The sequence below is a fragment of the Aricia agestis genome, chromosome 1, assembly GCF_905147365.1.
Source record: "Aricia agestis chromosome 1, ilAriAges1.1, whole genome shotgun sequence".
NCBI lineage: Eukaryota > Metazoa > Arthropoda > Insecta > Lepidoptera > Lycaenidae > Aricia > Aricia agestis.
The window spans coordinates 769,663-786,322 of NC_056406.1; the positions used below are offsets into that span (position 1 = coordinate 769,663).

General features: G+C 39.1%; 3 protein-coding genes across 3 annotated transcripts; 1 reads left to right on the forward strand and 2 right to left on the reverse strand.

Moving 5' to 3' along the window:
- Nucleotides 1–337: 337 nt before the first annotated feature.
- On the reverse strand, nucleotides 338–8,282 carry LOC121730628 (sister chromatid cohesion protein DCC1). Its single transcript, XM_042119762.1, has 5 exons — nucleotides 8,158–8,282; nucleotides 2,884–3,074; nucleotides 2,000–2,802; nucleotides 1,630–1,793; nucleotides 338–541 (listed from the first exon to the last, which is right to left on the reverse strand). The coding sequence occupies exons 1-5, from the start codon at nucleotides 8,166–8,168 to the stop codon at nucleotides 436–438; spliced, it is 1,275 nt and encodes a 424-aa protein (XP_041975696.1). The 5' UTR covers nucleotides 8,169–8,282; the 3' UTR covers nucleotides 338–435.
- On the forward strand, nucleotides 3,341–4,599 carry LOC121730684 (mitochondrial import inner membrane translocase subunit Tim23). The gene is made up of 3 exons (XM_042119826.1): nucleotides 3,341–3,668; nucleotides 3,795–3,902; nucleotides 4,113–4,599. Exons 1-3 carry the CDS (start codon nucleotides 3,452–3,454, stop codon nucleotides 4,370–4,372), a joined length of 585 nt encoding a protein of 194 aa, XP_041975760.1. The 5' UTR covers nucleotides 3,341–3,451; the 3' UTR covers nucleotides 4,373–4,599.
- LOC121730594 (protein DENND6B) lies at nucleotides 5,876–8,092 on the reverse strand. Its single transcript, XM_042119707.1, has one exon. The coding sequence runs from the start codon at nucleotides 7,909–7,911 to the stop codon at nucleotides 6,223–6,225; it is 1,689 nt and encodes a 562-aa protein (XP_041975641.1). The 5' UTR covers nucleotides 7,912–8,092; the 3' UTR covers nucleotides 5,876–6,222.
- Nucleotides 8,283–16,660: the final 8,378 nt, after the last annotated feature.

Consider the following 16,660-nt stretch of genomic DNA (forward strand, 5'->3'; position numbering starts at 1 on the left):
ACTTTAAGGGCGAAGCCAAACGAGCGTAATTTGTGAGTCGTGAGTCGCAGAATTTCGGCCCGGCAGAATTCTGCTGCATTCAGTTTCATACAAAAGTCCTGTTTGATTCACAACTCACAAATTACGCTCGTTTGGCTTCACCCTAATTAAAGTTTACTATCGGAGAGGGAACAACTTTGATAGAGAAACTATTCTATTTATGTGTTTACGAATACCATCGAATACATAACTAACTCAGTCTTTACACAGAACTGTGGGAACAACACAAGCCTCTTAGATCCCAATTGTTCCCTGAATGTTGACTGGAGCTTTAAGTATCTTTTGCACCTCCTACCTCTACATAAAGTGGGCTTATTTAACTTTATAATTCAGTTTTTCTTTTTTTGGATTGTTCATTTACCTTAAAACACTCTTATATAAACAAAAGTTTTTCTATCATTTCATATGTTTGGCGGAGAAGACTCTAACGCCATCTAGCGTGGAGGCGCGCGCGTGCTTCGTCAGCAGCGCGTTCACGTTGAGCTTCTCTGTCGCGTACAACCTGCAATATAACAGTGTTTCAACTATTCAATATGCCACAGTATTTGTAGCTGTCATATTATTACAACTACCATACTACCAAGGATGTGCTCCGAAATTCCAACAGTATAGCGACTAGTGCACTGTGACTCGAATCACTCGATTGGCAAACGAGACGCCAGGGGCAGTTTATTATACGTAACTCGATTAGCTAAACAGTCCATCATTATGAGCAAATAATTAATAGACGTGTTATTATTTTGGCATGTCTACGAGGTATGAGAATCAGTAATTACGCACAAACCGCGGTAGGTGTCAGTCACGGAGCTAATACAAAGAGGAGCTGGCCTAAGCAACTGTGCACTGTGATTTTCAACTAGGTCCTGACGTCCTCATTGTGGGCGGGGCTTAAGTTAGTACACTTTCAGCGTTTGTCAGGTGCACATGTAACGAGTTACGAGACTCCCAATAAATTGGTGTTTTTTTTGCGTTCTTAATAAGGAAAGGATGAAGTATTGTGTTTTACAATGTCGAAAACACTCAGACAGACGTTCTGATAATATTAAAAGCCATCACATTTCATTTGGAAATAATTTTAAATGTAATTTAAATATAAAAGTTCTAGAACATTTTAGCTTTCAGCGTTAATAATCCTACTGAGACACTAGATGGCCAAACCTTTGGAAGATAATACAGACGTAAATGCGTATAATTTTGCATAAGTTTATTACAATAATCATACTTGAATACTGAAAACCGTTATACACTTAGTCTTAAACACATTTAAATAGCTAAAACCGTGATTATATAGCTTTTATTATGATATTACTTTAAAACCGCCATCTGTCGTCATCTATGATAACTATTTGAATCGTAACAAAATAGTACGTCCCATAATATTCAAGACGAAATGACATCTTGTGTAAGATAGTTGAACTTCGTAGTAACATCAACATCGACCTATGCTAGTAGTTTTGCTTTTAGCCGATAGATGAAATATTGATAAGTGGACGGACAAATGTGACGCGTCATTTTATAAGGAAACTTGATTACAACGCGTGCAGTGGTGTCAGTTACAACACAGATATAAACGAACTGAAGTAAACTCACTGTATGTAGGGCGAGATCTCGTCGACGGTCCACTTGGGCTTGGTCTGGAACAGCACCTTGAACCGCTCGCCTATGTCCTCCGGCAGGTCCTCCTCCACGAAGCCCCAGATCACCTGCGGCGTGCTACTCTTGTCTATCAGCGCCACGCCCGACAACTGCGACTCCTGGAAGTGCCAACATGACCAGAAATATTATTATAAAGCCTAAACAATCAAGAAAATTTCTGAACGTCGACGCTGTAGCGCCTACCACCGGTTCGGAACTAACCCGGCGAGAAGAATAGGCGTAAAAAACTCACGCGGGGCTCATCATTTAAATAATAGAAAATGTAATGTCTAAAACGACGTATATATATAAAAGAAAAACATACATCGGTAACCATCCCCTCGGGCACGGAGTCCCGCCAGGCCTGCATGAACTCGGCGAGGTTAAACTTGCCGGCGCTGTTGAGCAGCACCCGCGCCAGGTAGCGGCACACCTTGCCCTCCCGGTACCGGTAGTACTGCGCCGCGCCCTCCCGCACGGACTCCTCGGTGTAGAACCTGAACATGGCCTCCAGAATCGGCCTCGGGATGAGATCCTTGAGGCTCTCCAGCGTCTCCTCCCGCGATATCCGGTCCAGAGCCCAGGAGTTCTCCTCTATCAGGTCCAGCATGTAGGACAGCACGCGGAACTCGTAGTCGAAGTCCAGCAGGCGGTAGTGCTCGTCCACCTGGACGGCCTGGATCTTCTCCAGCTCGTCTGCCAGCTCCGCCCTCGACGCCTGCACCCTGTCGAGGAGGTCTTCGTAGGTGAGCAGCTTGGTTTTGTCGACCGCGTACTCCAGCTCCGGGCCGCGATATCTGGACGGCTCCAGGAGTTTCCGGAGCTTGGCGAGGCGCGGCTTGCACGGCTTGAGCTCGTAGTAGGTGAAGAAGGTGTCGAGGATGTCCCTGTGTTCGATCCGCCGCGGCGGGCGGCCGTCGTCGGACTCCGTCGACCGGTCGAGGCTGGCGTTGGACTTGTCGAGCGATGTGTCGGAGTCCATGGAGTCGTGCGCGACGGTCTCGTCGAGGCCGGTGGCCGCCGCGAACAGCAGGTCGGGTACGAGTAGGAGGCTGTTGGAAGTCTCCGCTTCTTTTACGTCGTAGGTTCTACTGTTCGTACATAGCACGACATTTTCGTCAGGGTCACCTGGAATTAGATGAAACTAAATTATTTAGATACAGACACGTAACTCAACCTAGTCTAAGGCTATAAATAAATAAAAAATACCTTTAAAAATCATATCGTTGCCTGCTTCGATCTCTTTCAGTAGGTAATCATCTAGCAGCATCAGTTTTAAATTATTACTTCTTTTGCTGGCCTCAGGAAACCTTAATATTTGTGTGACCTCTGTCAGTTCGGACTCGTGTAGTTTAGCCGCCTTTATGATTTTCCTCACATCTTCGGGCGCCCTTTGTACACTAACACAAAAAAAGTAATTACAGCTTATATAAATATTATTATATATTAAGTTTATGATTATAATCATAAACCTATAAGTCTATGATTATAATATATATTAAGTCTATGATTATAATCGTGCCCACTCAATAAATGTTAAATTTTAAATTTAACATTTATTGAGTGGACACGACTTTATTATGGCAAAAAGTCCTGTCATTGCGACAGATTAACTTTTTTACCATTTGACAGTTTTGACACTTGCCAGATGAAACAATTTGACACTGACGTAATTCAATCGATTAGATTTTGACCCTCAAAAATTCCTCTAGAAAATTGCAACTTTATTTTCAATTAGTGTTTTAGATTAGACTGTTTAGTGAGTAGTAAATCCAAAATGTCGATATTCGGTGAAATACTTCCAATAAACAGGAGCGAGGAGAAGAACAAGCAGGCGAGCGCGAGCCTCTCGCCGTACCTCAACTTCGACCCGAGCGTAGTGCCGCGGATGCAGCCGGAGTTCCTGTACCCCGACGAGAGCCACATGGCCTCCACCGCCCGCCGCTCCAATGTCGCGCTGCCCATCATCGGCATGTCCTTCATGACGGGCTCAGGTCTGAACATAACCTCTTCCTCTGACTTCCTATAATTGTCTATGGTTGTAATCCAAAATATTGTGTTGTAACATTTCTGTTTAGGACGATTCGAGTAGGTAGAAAGTAATATTTAATTTTTTTCAGGTTTGGGTGGGATGGCGGGATTATACAAAGGTCTCCGAGCGACCACACTCGCAGGACAGACCGGCAAAATCAGACGAACTCAACTAATTAACTATGTCATGAAACAAGGTAAAGTTTACTTTATTATAACATTTATAGATGTTATCATTGAGATGTCAATAATTGCCATACAGAAAATAGAATCCATTGCTCAGGTGATAAAAGAAATATTAAAGGATGAAGATGCATTGTATTTTGTAATTACTACCAATATCCAAAGACCAAACAAAGTATAAAATGTACAAAACAGGAGTTTTAAAACATATAATAACTTTTCAGGGACCACAACGGGCTGCACACTGGGAATCCTTGCATCTTTCTACTCGACTATTGCTCTGGGAGTGACATGGCTGCGAGATCAGGAGGACACAGCTAACACGTTCATTGCCGCTACAACCACCGGAGTCCTGTACAAATGCACCAGCGGCCTCCGCTCGATGGGCCTAGGAGCTGCGGCAGGGCTCACACTAGCCGGCATCTATACACTGGTCACGGACAATGACAACATATGGAGCAAAGCGAGATATATAAGAATGTGATGTGATTCCCCCTACTATGCTAGTTTTATGTAAATAGTCAGTAATTTTAGGTATTGTTTTAAGGCACTCGATGATCTGTCAAGTGAGTATAGACTTTAATGCCATGTCTATAACTTGTCCAGGTTGCTGTGCGCCATACAGGTTATCCTGCTTTCAATGTTATGTCCCATATTGGAACAGGAGTAGCACAATTTTATTTAAGTCTCAAATAAAAAATGTTCAGAAAATTAAATCTTTTATTTTACAAAACTCATATTTACACCTTAAACCTATGAGAGTATATTGTTTACATAATGTAAAATGGGGAATGGAGAAGTAATTATAAAAGTTGAGCCAACTAAAATTGTAATTCTTCATATTGCAAGAAATCAAAATAACTGAAATGTCAATAAGTTTATAATTGTATTATTATTATAACCATTTATAACTATCATAATATTTTAGTAATTGACAATATAATCAATTAGATCTACATACCTTGATCTTCAAGAACTACATGTCTTGTAACTCGATAGTAATAGGATTGTACATATTATACAAATTACAGGAAAACATAGAATAAAGCTACAATGTTGGACTGGTGCTCCAGCAGTATTTGCTAAAATATAGTCCATCAAAAGTAAAATCTCAAATTATATTAGCACATAATGGTATCATAAAATGAATTGCCCGTCTTCTGCTTCACATTACACGACATTACTTATAGTGGAGATTATAACATGATAACTAAATGCTAAATTGAACATTATGTCTATGAGAGTATTGAGTGATAAGAAACACTTATCTTGAGAAGGGAAGCCACACTCCGTACACAGTATCCAGACTTATCATGACATTATCTTTATTAACTCCTAAAACAATAAAATATGTATTTACAAGTACATATTATTTAACTTATAAGTTATAACCCATTTTACAACTAGATATTAAATACAAAAAAAATCATTAGGATTTTCTTACACAAGTAACAAATGTTCACAGAGTGAATCTGTATATAGCTCTCTGCGTTCTCTCAATATTCAATGAATTAGAAGCTATGCAGGAAAAGCAAATAACAGTTTCTTACATAGATAATATTAATAAGAATTTTTACTTTTGGAGTTTGAATCAAAGGCAAGTGGTTCAGAAACTATGATAATCAAATAACAATACATTGATTTAAAATATTATTCATGAAAAAATATTAACTCCCAAATTAGCTAATAGTTAGTCAAAAAAAAAATACTGCTCTACAAATCAGAGAAAATAATGTGGCTATAACTGCAGAGTAACTTGTGTTAGTAAAACCTACTCAATCTGGCCTTACCTAATAACTAAGATTAAATTGTTGTACTGCTCATAAGGATAGGATAATATTATACTTTAATATATGTAGCTATATTCTATGTACACAACTATTACTTAGGCATTAGTCCTTATTTCAACATTTTTTAAGAACATAGTTTCAAGTATTAAAATATTTTATTGTATACAAATAATTCCAAAAATATATTTGGCAAATTATTTTTATTAAGTTTGGAAAAGAAGTTGTGTTCTTTAACTATTGATTACTTGATTAAATTGAAAAGTAAGTACATACTGCTTCAATATTGTTTGTTCCAGCATAAACAGCTTGTGTAGTGTATTGGCTAATTTAAAGATAATTGTATCAAACATTTCTCAAGCGTTAACCACTGTTCAGTCTCTCAAGACTCTTAAATTAGACATATTACCAACTATTATCTATATATAGATCTAGTTTAAATATATTTGGCAATTTAAACACATGCAACTACCTGCTGATATTCTTTCAATTGAGTTCGGCATTCTGTGCTGCAGCCGTTTAATCCCAAGGCGCAGCAACTCGTGTGTCACGAGTTTGCATTCAAAATGGATTTCATATCCTCTGGCAGAACACTGTTGAGCTCCTCGAGACGTTTAGCTAACAGTGTCCGAGTGTTACTGGCCACTGGGGGATCACTTCTCAAAACTTCCCGGAGCTTCAGAACCATATCCACTATTTCCACCTCCTTCTTTCCGATTGACCATCTCTTAAGGTCACTCTCGGCCAGAGCTTCCAATTGCAGGGCATGCAACTTATCAGTTAATTTTCCATGTCGCTCATGAAACCACGCACTGAAGTTTGGAGTTCTAAAGAAGTGTCTGTACAACCCTATCCAGTCACCCTTGATACCGGTAGTGAGGTGGGGGCCGGCGTGCTGTAAAGATGCGAAGAAATCCTCCGGGTTGAAAGGATTCGGAATGGGTGGAGCTCGGAACGGAGAAATATTCTTCTGTAAAGGCATCAAGGAAGCCATGTATCTCTCGAGGGGTATCATAAAGCTCTGTGTCAACTCCAATAGATGCCTCTTCACCATCGCAGTCTGTACCTCCGTAGGCCTCTCTGTCCTCATACCATTGTGGAGCTTCTTTATAATAGCCTTATCTTTTTCCAAGAACGGTTTATACTGTGTGTACAAGCCTGGGGCAGAATCCAAGTGTTTGACACTCCCCACCTTCCTCAACTTTGTTTTTATAGATGATGAGTCGCTGAGTTTGATCGTGTGGGGCCAATGTTGGAGAGTCTTAGTAAAAAATGGATTGGTTACACCAAGGATTATACATGGAGGGTTGAACTGCTTGCGGGTGAACTCCTTAAACTCACTATCGTGTATCGTGAAGTACGGCCTGTGCTCTGCCGTATATGGAAGCGGCTGTATTAAATTGGTCAAAGCTTGCACCAGTGCCGAGCTGTCCGTGGGCGAACTGGCCATAACTACGATAGGCTCCGCGGTCAAAACCAGCTCCCACAACAGATGCAGGTGGGATATCAAACTCGATAGAGGATCGAAAACGTTGACATCCTGGATGGACGCAAGGATGTGAGGAACGTTCAACGACTCCAGAGGCTTCAGGATATCTGACCGAGCCACTTTTCCAGTTTGGTGATTAGGAATATACGACTGGAAGACGCTCCCCATCACTGGCAGCATCATGTTCTGGCCTGCGTCCAGCACGGGCCACCGGTTGATGTCGTGACAGGCGGCCTCGAGGCTGCTCTCGCCGTCCTCGAAATGTTTGGGGGCGATCAGCTGAATCACCTTGTAGAACAAATTTATGAACGGCAGGCGCGTCAACAGTATGAGGCTCTTCTGGAAGTATCCACGCGGCAGGGACGGGTCCTTGACCTGGCGGAAGTACACGAAGCCCCAGTAGTGAGTGCAGTCCGCGCGCAGCGTCGGCACACTCTCCTCGTTGTAGCGGAGCTGCTGCGGTGTGAGCGGGGCGCGAGTCCGCAGCCGGACGTGGAACTGGGTGTCCCCCATACAACCAGAGTTAGAATCTGGAAACGCCAGGTAGCAAATGTTGCACTTCTCCTGGTCGGACAGCTTCACCCCGGGCGGGTACACGCTCTCCATCGCCTGACCCAGTTCCAGGTCGAACGTGACGACGCAGATGCAGTGGAGCCAATCCGAAAACCTGCTCCATTTGGATTGGAATTCTAGTTCTACCTTGGAAATGTCATTGCCTTCGTAATTTCGTAAACCGCCGCAGGCCATGTTTTCTTAGTAAACGGTATCCATTATAGAAAATTAATTAAATTACCACGATTGTATCACAAAACTGCACTCTTTGTTTACGTTGATTACGCATTATTCGTTTATTTCACAAAAAAATAAGGATAACTTTGTACACAGATCGTACGCACACCAGCTGTTCTTGCAATATGGCCGCGCGCGCCAATTGCCAAAAGACAATAAACAAAATAATTTTGAGATAAAATCAAAAGCTATTATTTTACTTACCCATTCTCCATATTATTTTACAATTCAATTTAAATAATTCATAACAAAACAATCGGACTATTAAATACACAAAAAACAAATTTAAAAAACTTCACTGACGCGAAGTACTAAACGATACGTTCCATTAGACGCAAAATTTAAATTTGAAAATAATAAATATTATTCAGTGAACATTAAAATATAATATTTATGAAAATTTTGCTATAAAAACGTTAAAAAAATATAAAAGAAGGGACACCGTAATGTTAACATTTTATAAAATATTGTTTTTTTTAACAAAAATTACGAATTAAAGTAATTTGAAACGGAACGGATTTTAAAACACCAATCAGCGTTCAGTGACGTCACACATGCTATCCCGCGTTCCATTTAGCGAAAAACGATCAAAATGCCTCCATTTTGATGGAGAATCCTCCAACGCGGGACATGACAACTTTTTTACATACCGTACGGTCTATTTTTACAGGCTACGACCGCGGTCCCGTCTGAATGGGGCCATTGTCAATAAATATTGTCAAACAGTAGTGACGTCATAGTACAGACTATAGATCCATTTGGTGCCAAAATTTAAATTGACAATTTTAACCGCATTTTTGCTGTAAATTCTAGTGTTTTAATATACTTGTGGTCTATTCTACATGGGATTCTTTAAAATAAACACAAAAATAACATGGTCCTAGCCAATGATGAAATACTCAAACCAGATATGTTACTACCGCGCGCGTTGTGAAGCTTCAAATACGGCCCAATTGGGCCGTCTGTTGTTTAGTCTGCATCGAGCGCAGTCACGAATGTGCCGCGTCTTGTCTTACCTAAATAAATTGAAAATGACGTCGTACGTGTATCGAAAATGTACCAACTGTGACTCGAAAGTAAGGAAGCATACCCATACTACATGTAGTAGGTATCTAGACCTCTAGACCCCCTCCCCCCCTAAATGGGTCATGACCCATTTAGGGGGGGAGGGGGTCTAGAGTTTTGTCACGTAGTCAATTTCGCCGAGAGAAACGTCATACGATTTTTTTTTCTCGCCATTTAATACTTGACATTGGCATTTATTATGGTTATTTATAGCCAACAGCCATTAAAAAAAACAGGCGCTGTTGTCACTTGTCAAGCATTTTGAAAAGCTGTCAAGCTTGGTGATCATTTACTATATGTATTATCTTAAATATTGGTGTCAAGTATTTCTTTTTGGCAAACTATTGGGTATTGGGTATCAAATTATTTTTTTGGTGATCGTTATTTTTATTCTCATATTTAATTAAGTAATATTTGTTATAAATACTGTTGGTGTCAAGTTTTTTTTTGGCAAACTTTTGGGTACCTATCAAAGTATTTTTGATGATCGTTATTTTTATTCCCATATTTAATTGAGTAGTAATAATCATAATATTAATACGCGAGTGAAAAACTTTGTAACCCTTTTTACGAAAAACGGGTCAAAAAATCTTAAAAAGTAGGTCACGTAGTATGGGTATACTCCCTAAACAAAACACATGGAATCTCTTACCACATGTCTTGATTGCAATAAATACCTCGATTATTTACATTTTCAATTATTTTTTCGAACAATCTGGAAAAAATCGAATTTTTGTCATAGCTCAGGCGAAGAAAGAGACAGCGATACAATTCGACGTTTAAAAATAGAACTGTCTCTTTTACGTAAATGGTTTTTCTTATCTTTTGTTTCACTTATCTGTCAAATTTGTCAATGTCTGCAATTTTGAATTTGAAAATTGTTCGGAAGAGATTTAAGCCGGAAAATAGTATGGACGTAACATATCTGTATAAGTACAATATCATTGGTCCTAGCCATAAAGTTAATATTATATAGTTACAGCACAATAGACAGTTACAGGCTTTAACTTTATGGTCCTAGCGGTCATTGGTCCCTGTCAAAAACTTGTCATTTTCTATACAAAGCCGCGATTGACAACATCTGACACTTTTTTTCAATGAGTTTCTAAAATACTAGAGTAGCAATGTCTTACAAAAGATTCTCAGAAATGCGTAACCACTTTTTTGTTCAAAAGACAATGTCAAGTCATATATTCGTTATGTCATTATGTATGTGAGATATGCCTGCGCCCTGCAGGCATCTTCGAAGTGGCAACGCGTTGCTACCGTAGGTAAACTTCCAATCTAGTTACGTTAGTAACATAGAATATCATTGCTTTTTTTAATGAAATAAGGGGGCAAACGAGCAAACGATTCACCTGATGGAATGCAACTTCCGTCGCCCATGGACACTCGCAGCATCAGAAGAGCTGCATGTGCGTTGCCGGCCTTTTAAGAGCGAATAGGGTAATAGGGGAGGGTAGGGATGGGAAGGGAAGGGAAGGGAATAGGGGAGGGTAGGAAAGGGAATAGGGTAGGGGATTGGGCCTCCGGTAAACTCACTCACAAACACAGCGCAAGCGCTGTTTCACGCCGGTTTTCTGTGAGAACGTGGTATTTCTCCGGTCGAGCCGGCCCATTCGTGCCGAAGCATGGCTCTCCCACGTATAAAACCGCGATTGACACTTCATTGTCAATCGCGGTTTACAGGCTTTACAGGCTTCGACAAGGCCGTGTGAACGTGGCGAGGAAAGGAACTAACCTCGAACTAACGATTCTATCATAAAAAACGACATTTTTGACAGTTCTCCTCATAAAGTTAATACGCTATGACCTAGGTACATACTTTATTCCTTCCAGAGGCTCCAGCCCCATCAAATATTAAATAACTACTTATATGTTTTTAGTATTTGTTGTTATAGCTACCTATTTCTGTATTTTTTTTTTCTGTATTTGACAATAATCGCAATACAGGTCGAACAGGTCGAAATTATACTTTGACTTGTTTTTTGTAGTTATTTCCGTAAATAGGTATGTATTGATTTTACAATAAAAATTAGGGTAAGGGCGCCAGTAGTCAGCCCCACACCAGTAGTCAGCCTTTTCCAGCTAAAAACCTAGAGAAATAGCGTTCTAGTGGCGTTCTATTGCAAATTAACCAATCAAGTTACTTTTAAAAAAAGCTTGGCCTTCTTATTGGTCAGTTCAGAACGAACGGGCCCTGCAAGAAATGGTAATATGATTCCAATTCGACGTTGTCACTATAGTCGAGCCACGACGCGGCGTGCGCGCCAAAATTTTCTTAGTACTAGGAAGTGCCCGACAAAAAAATGAGTTAAGTACCTATGTGATTTCTTATTAACTTTTGTGTCATGTTTTATTAAAATATATTGTTATCAGTGCCGTAAACAGTCTTTTTTGCGCTCTGTGCGAGCTTTTACAACTGCACCCTTGCTTTTTTAGATAGTACATTACCCAAGTCTCAAAGCAATGTATAGGTCTATTTTACTGTTGGCATCGTACTCTAGGGGCGCAGCGGAAACTATTAACGGGAGCAAACCAAAAAAATAATACTCCTGCCTGGTGTTTCCATTTTCCTTTTCCTGTGCCTGGGCACCGGTGGCACCGGCACGGCACTGATTGTTATTACATTTTTCACGTCTAAATCAAATGAGTTATGTAACCGTTTCTTTATAGTTATTTAAATAATGAGGTGGCTGACTACCGGGTATGCATTTCTTGTACATTATCTAGTGATCTGGCAACCCCCGGCTGAGTACTGGTCGTACATAATTCCATATAAAAACCAGTAGTCGGCCGCCTAACGAACCACGGCTGAGTACTGGTGAGGTATACCCAGTGTTCAGCCATCAGTAACTTACGCTACTTAATTTATTCACTAGCTATTTGACCGAGCTTTGCTCGGTATTCGATGAAAATGACATTTTCTAAAAATGATTCCTAGCTAGATCGATTTATCGCCCCCGAAAGCCCCTATATACTAAATTTCATGAAACTTGTTAAAGCCGATTCCGAGATTCCAATTATATATTATATAAACAAGAATTGCTCGTTTTAAGATATAAGATAAGACAAGAATTGCTCGTTTAAAGATATAAGATTTATTTATGAAGCACCTACCCACCAAATAATTTGTTAGTTTTTTGTCATTGTTTATTTGTTTCAGGCATGTTTCAGGCCCATATGTCTCTTTGGAGGCCCATCTAAGGAGAGGCTAACTACCGGTAGCTATTTACATTTATTTATAGAACTGGGTTGTGACTGCTGAGTACTGGGGTTTCGGGGGCGATAAATCGATCTAGCTAGGAATCATTTTTAGAAAATGTCATTTTATTAGTGTTTCATCGAATACCGAGCGAAGCTCGGTCAAACAGCTAGTAAATGATTAAGTGAATGACTACAAAAGGTTTTTGATTACTATTTTATAAATAATAATTACTATTTTATAAATAATTTTCTATCCACATTTAAACTTGCGCTTTCCACTAAAAGGCTGACTACTGGTGCCCGTACCTAGGCATAGCTTGGGCATAGCTAAAAAAGATTGGACCTTCAAACCAATATGGCGGCTAACGCATACGTCGGATTTGGTCACAACACAAATTCTGACTATAATTAATTTCAGCTTCCTATACAAGGCTGAACTAACCCTACTGGGCTATTAGTTTTTTCCTAAAAAGGAGAAATAAGTCGCAATACAAACGCCAAATCAAATGACACTCGAAAACCGTATTATGTTTCTACCCCTTTAGGAGTAGTTTTTCAGAAATGCTTATATAACTACGTTTCTTTTTGTTTTTAAAGCTTCATGTTTCCAACTAGAGAAATGACGAACTTTTACATACATACAATACATTCAAACTTTCAAGCCCTATTTCACCATTTTCCAAAATCGCTTATAATAAGTATCCATTCATTTTTAATCAGAAGCCCAAAAATAATGTTTTTTGTTTCTAACTCAAGAAATTACGGACTTTCATTCAAACTTTCAACCCCAATTTTACCCCCTTGGGGGTAGAATTTCCAAAAACGCTTCAACACGTATCCAGGATAAAAGCAGTTTGAGACTATTCCTACTTTCGCACCACATCATAAAATTAATATAGGTAGGTATATTAACTTTATGCATCACATAGGTAGATATTTTTTCGTAACTCGTAAGACAAAGGGCCTCGCAAATACCTTGCGCCCGGGGCCCCGCAATGTGCAAGGCCGCCACTGAGTAACGGTAATAACACCTAAAAACCTGTACGAAAACAATGACCACAACATTTACTGCTGAAAAAAGTGGTCAAATGTATTTGTTTCATGTAGATAAAATTTTATGTTTTTATCAAAGAATATTGTATTAAATACATATTATCAAATATCCAATTTTATTAAAATTAAAAACTAACAATTTTATAGTAGATTAATATGCTTTTGCTCCTTTAACAACAGCGAAACTCCCAAACATGTGTCTATAAGGAATCAGGAGTTCTGTTCAGCACCATCGGAACCGTGGTGCATACGGCATACCGTGGTGCAAAATCTTACTTTTTGGTAGTATATGATCAAAATACATGACATAAAACCAAAATAACCATATTTTCCCATTTGATTTTCAAGGAGTCCCCTCGATTCCTCATGGTTCCCATCATCAGACCACCACTTTTGTGAACATATGGTACCAACTCGGAACAACACGCAACTAACTGTTAGTTGTTTGATGTGACGTTTGATGGGTTTCATATTTCACTCCAGTTCGTGACATATTTTGTGAATATACAGACGACGTATACACGTTAATGGAAAGTTGACCTGGTGCTGCAGCATCACCTGGTAATCAATAGGATATCCAACTCCTCGCCAACTTAGAGCAGATGTTTCGTGTTTGGGCTCATTTTAATTGCGACAACCAGTAAGACATGTGGATAAACAGTTAATATTTGCATGCTGCTGCTGCAGCAGCATCACCTGGATTCTATAAGAGCCGAGCTCCGTATGAACCCAAAGTGGAGGTTTCGTGTTTGGGCTCATATTAACGGCCTCATCGAAAAGGACATTTATAGACGGTAATCATGATTATATGATCCTGTTGATAGGAGTTATTCTGCACTATAACCTACACAAGTTTAAAAAGCATGAAATAAAATTAAATTAATAAATAAAAAAAAAACCCGTCACACAACTTTAAAATTAATGAAATAATATTTATTGAATTTATGTTTCAAAAATTCCTAAGTGTAAAGTAATATTATTTTAGTCTAAGTATAATAATTATTGTTGTCACGGTATGTCGGGGGACCGCCATCGCCAAGTAAACTACGACGAGCGACTTTTGCATTTTGTATCGCCAAGTCGCTGATTGTCTCGATTCGGTTCGCTGTGAACTGACCATTAAACTTTTGCTATGTGATATCAAACATCTACATTAGCGGTCCCCCGACATACCTTGACAATATAATTATGGACTAAAATAATATTATTTTACACTTAGGAATTATTTAAAATTGAACTCTGTAATTAATATTATTTCATTAGGTACTTTTTAAAGTTGTTTGGCGGTTTTTTTTATTAATTCTTAATTAAAGTAATAGAACGCCTGATTTAAAAAAAAAGCGGTAGTTTTTTAAGCAACCTCAAAGCAACCTTAATAAAATTAATATTGTGTTCTTGTGGTCTGTCCAAGTACTATCCAATCACTAGTTATTTCACTCTATTACATTGATGATTTAATTTTGATTTTGTTAAAATTGAATAAAAGCAGGGAAATTTCGTCGTGACCAATTTTCACATTAATTATAATAACAAAATGTAAATAAATCTAAATGAAATAACGATCTTATTAATTCGCAAAACGGGTAAGTTTATCTCAGATTTTAGTACTTACAAGTTACCACACATTAATTTTTCGTTCATATTTAATTTTAAAAATCATGTAAGTTATGAGTATTTAAATTATTTCATAAATTACGTTTTTGTCTTAAACAGTGTGAGTTATGAACTTGATATTCACAATTACAGCGATGAGCAGCTTTTAGAGTTCCATAGATTTTAGTTGTATCCTAGCTGCATCCATAATAAAAATGTTTACTCAGCTAATCCATACTAATATTATAAACGCGAAAACGTGTCTGTATCCTCATCACACCCAAACTGCTGGACTGTTTAGCTGAAAATTAGTATGGACGTACTTTGAGTCCTGGAAATGGACATAGGATACTTTTTATCCCGGAAAAATGTACGGTTCTTTCGCGATAAACGAGTTTTGGTGCAATGGAAATGCGAGCGTCATCAATTTTTTTTTAATATGAAATAAGGGGGCAAACGAGCAAACGCGTTACCTGATGGAAAGCAACTTCCGTCGCCCATGGACACTCGCAGCATCAAAAGAGCTGCAGGTGCGTTGCCGGCCTTTTAAGAGGGAATAGGGTAATAGGGGAGGGTAGGGATGGGTAGGGATGGGAAGGAAAGGGAATAGGGGAGGGTAGGGAAGGGAATAGGGTAGGGGATTGGGCCTCCGGTAAACTCACTCACTCGGCGAAACACATCGTAAGCGCTGTTTCACGCCGGTTTTCTGTGAGAACGTGGTATTTCTCCGGTCGAGCCGGCCCATTCGTGCCGAAGCTTGGGTCTCCCACGTATGGTCTAGTAATATTAATTATAATATTAAGATTATCCATAGAATAATACCACGTATTATCCTAAGAGTAAGGATTACCTTACTCTTAGGATCGTGAATTCGGTGACCGGCTTAAAGTTTAAACTCTATTGTTGTAAGCGTTGACTTATCTGTAGGCTATAATATCTAGACCACAAGCGGGGAAGTACAGGCTGTAGGCTGTGGGCTGGAATTACCTGCGTGGCCAGTTTACACTCACCGACGCGAAAGTTTAAGTTAAACGTAAAGCTGTACCAACTTTTTCCTCAAACTTATTCATAGAATTATTGCTTTAATTGGAAGCGGTTGCCATAAGGTGATTAATATTGAACATAAGACGTATGTTTAATATTATATTGTTCGGATCGGAGTCAGACAAAATCAATCACAAAATAAAAATTAATATTAAGTACAATAATATTGTTAAATAATAAAACAAAAACTGTATACACTCGAATTTATCTCCGTCAGTGTTTTGTTATGTTATGACAAAAAGTTAAGAAAATAAAAATCGGCATTAAAATAGTGTTATAATAGTTTGTTTAAATTTATTACATATATTACAATGATTTACTATTATATACTTTGTCTCGCATGATCACGAGCGTCAGTACCCGACGTACAGTCGGAGACAGGCAATTTAGCCAAGATTTTTTCGTTATCGCTTCGTTATAGAATCGCCGATCAAATTGTATGGAATTGACATAATATCCGTTCGTTAATATGACGTTGACGTTCGAATCGTCTTATGTCAATCCCATACATTTTGATTGGCGATTCTGTAATATAGAAGCGATAAAGAAAAGATCTTGGCTCACTCCCCTGATCCGGATTACCTTTTTGAACCATGTCGCCGAGGAATACCGAATAAGGTCGAAAACGCTCCTGTCTTAAACTGTAAAGCTTAGGCCAAACCTACACGACCAAAGCGACTGCGAAGCGGTAGCGTCTATCGCGCGGCGGACGCTGCCCATGTAATCATGCGGCAAAGCGAAACAT

Excerpts from the sequence above, each read along its gene's own strand:
- LOC121730628 (XM_042119762.1), bottom strand. Across the intron at positions 2,803-2,883 it reads CAACGATATGATTTTTAAAG|GTGACCCTGACGAAAATGTC; the intron begins GTATTTTTTATT and ends ATCTAATTCCAG. Across the intron at positions 1,794-1,999 it reads CCGAGGGGATGGTTACCGAT|GAGTCGCAGTTGTCGGGCGT; the intron begins GTATGTTTTTCT and ends TGGCACTTCCAG.
- LOC121730684 (XM_042119826.1), top strand. The coding sequence starts at position 3,452 with ATGTCGATATTCGGTGAAATACTTCCAATAAACAGGAGCGAGGAGAAG. Across the intron at positions 3,669-3,794 it reads GTCCTTCATGACGGGCTCAG|GTTTGGGTGGGATGGCGGGA; the intron begins GTCTGAACATAA and ends AATTTTTTTCAG. Across the intron at positions 3,903-4,112 it reads TAACTATGTCATGAAACAAG|GGACCACAACGGGCTGCACA; the intron begins GTAAAGTTTACT and ends ATAACTTTTCAG.
- LOC121730594 (XM_042119707.1), bottom strand. The coding sequence starts at position 7,911 with ATGGCCTGCGGCGGTTTACGAAATTACGAAGGCAATGACATTTCCAAG.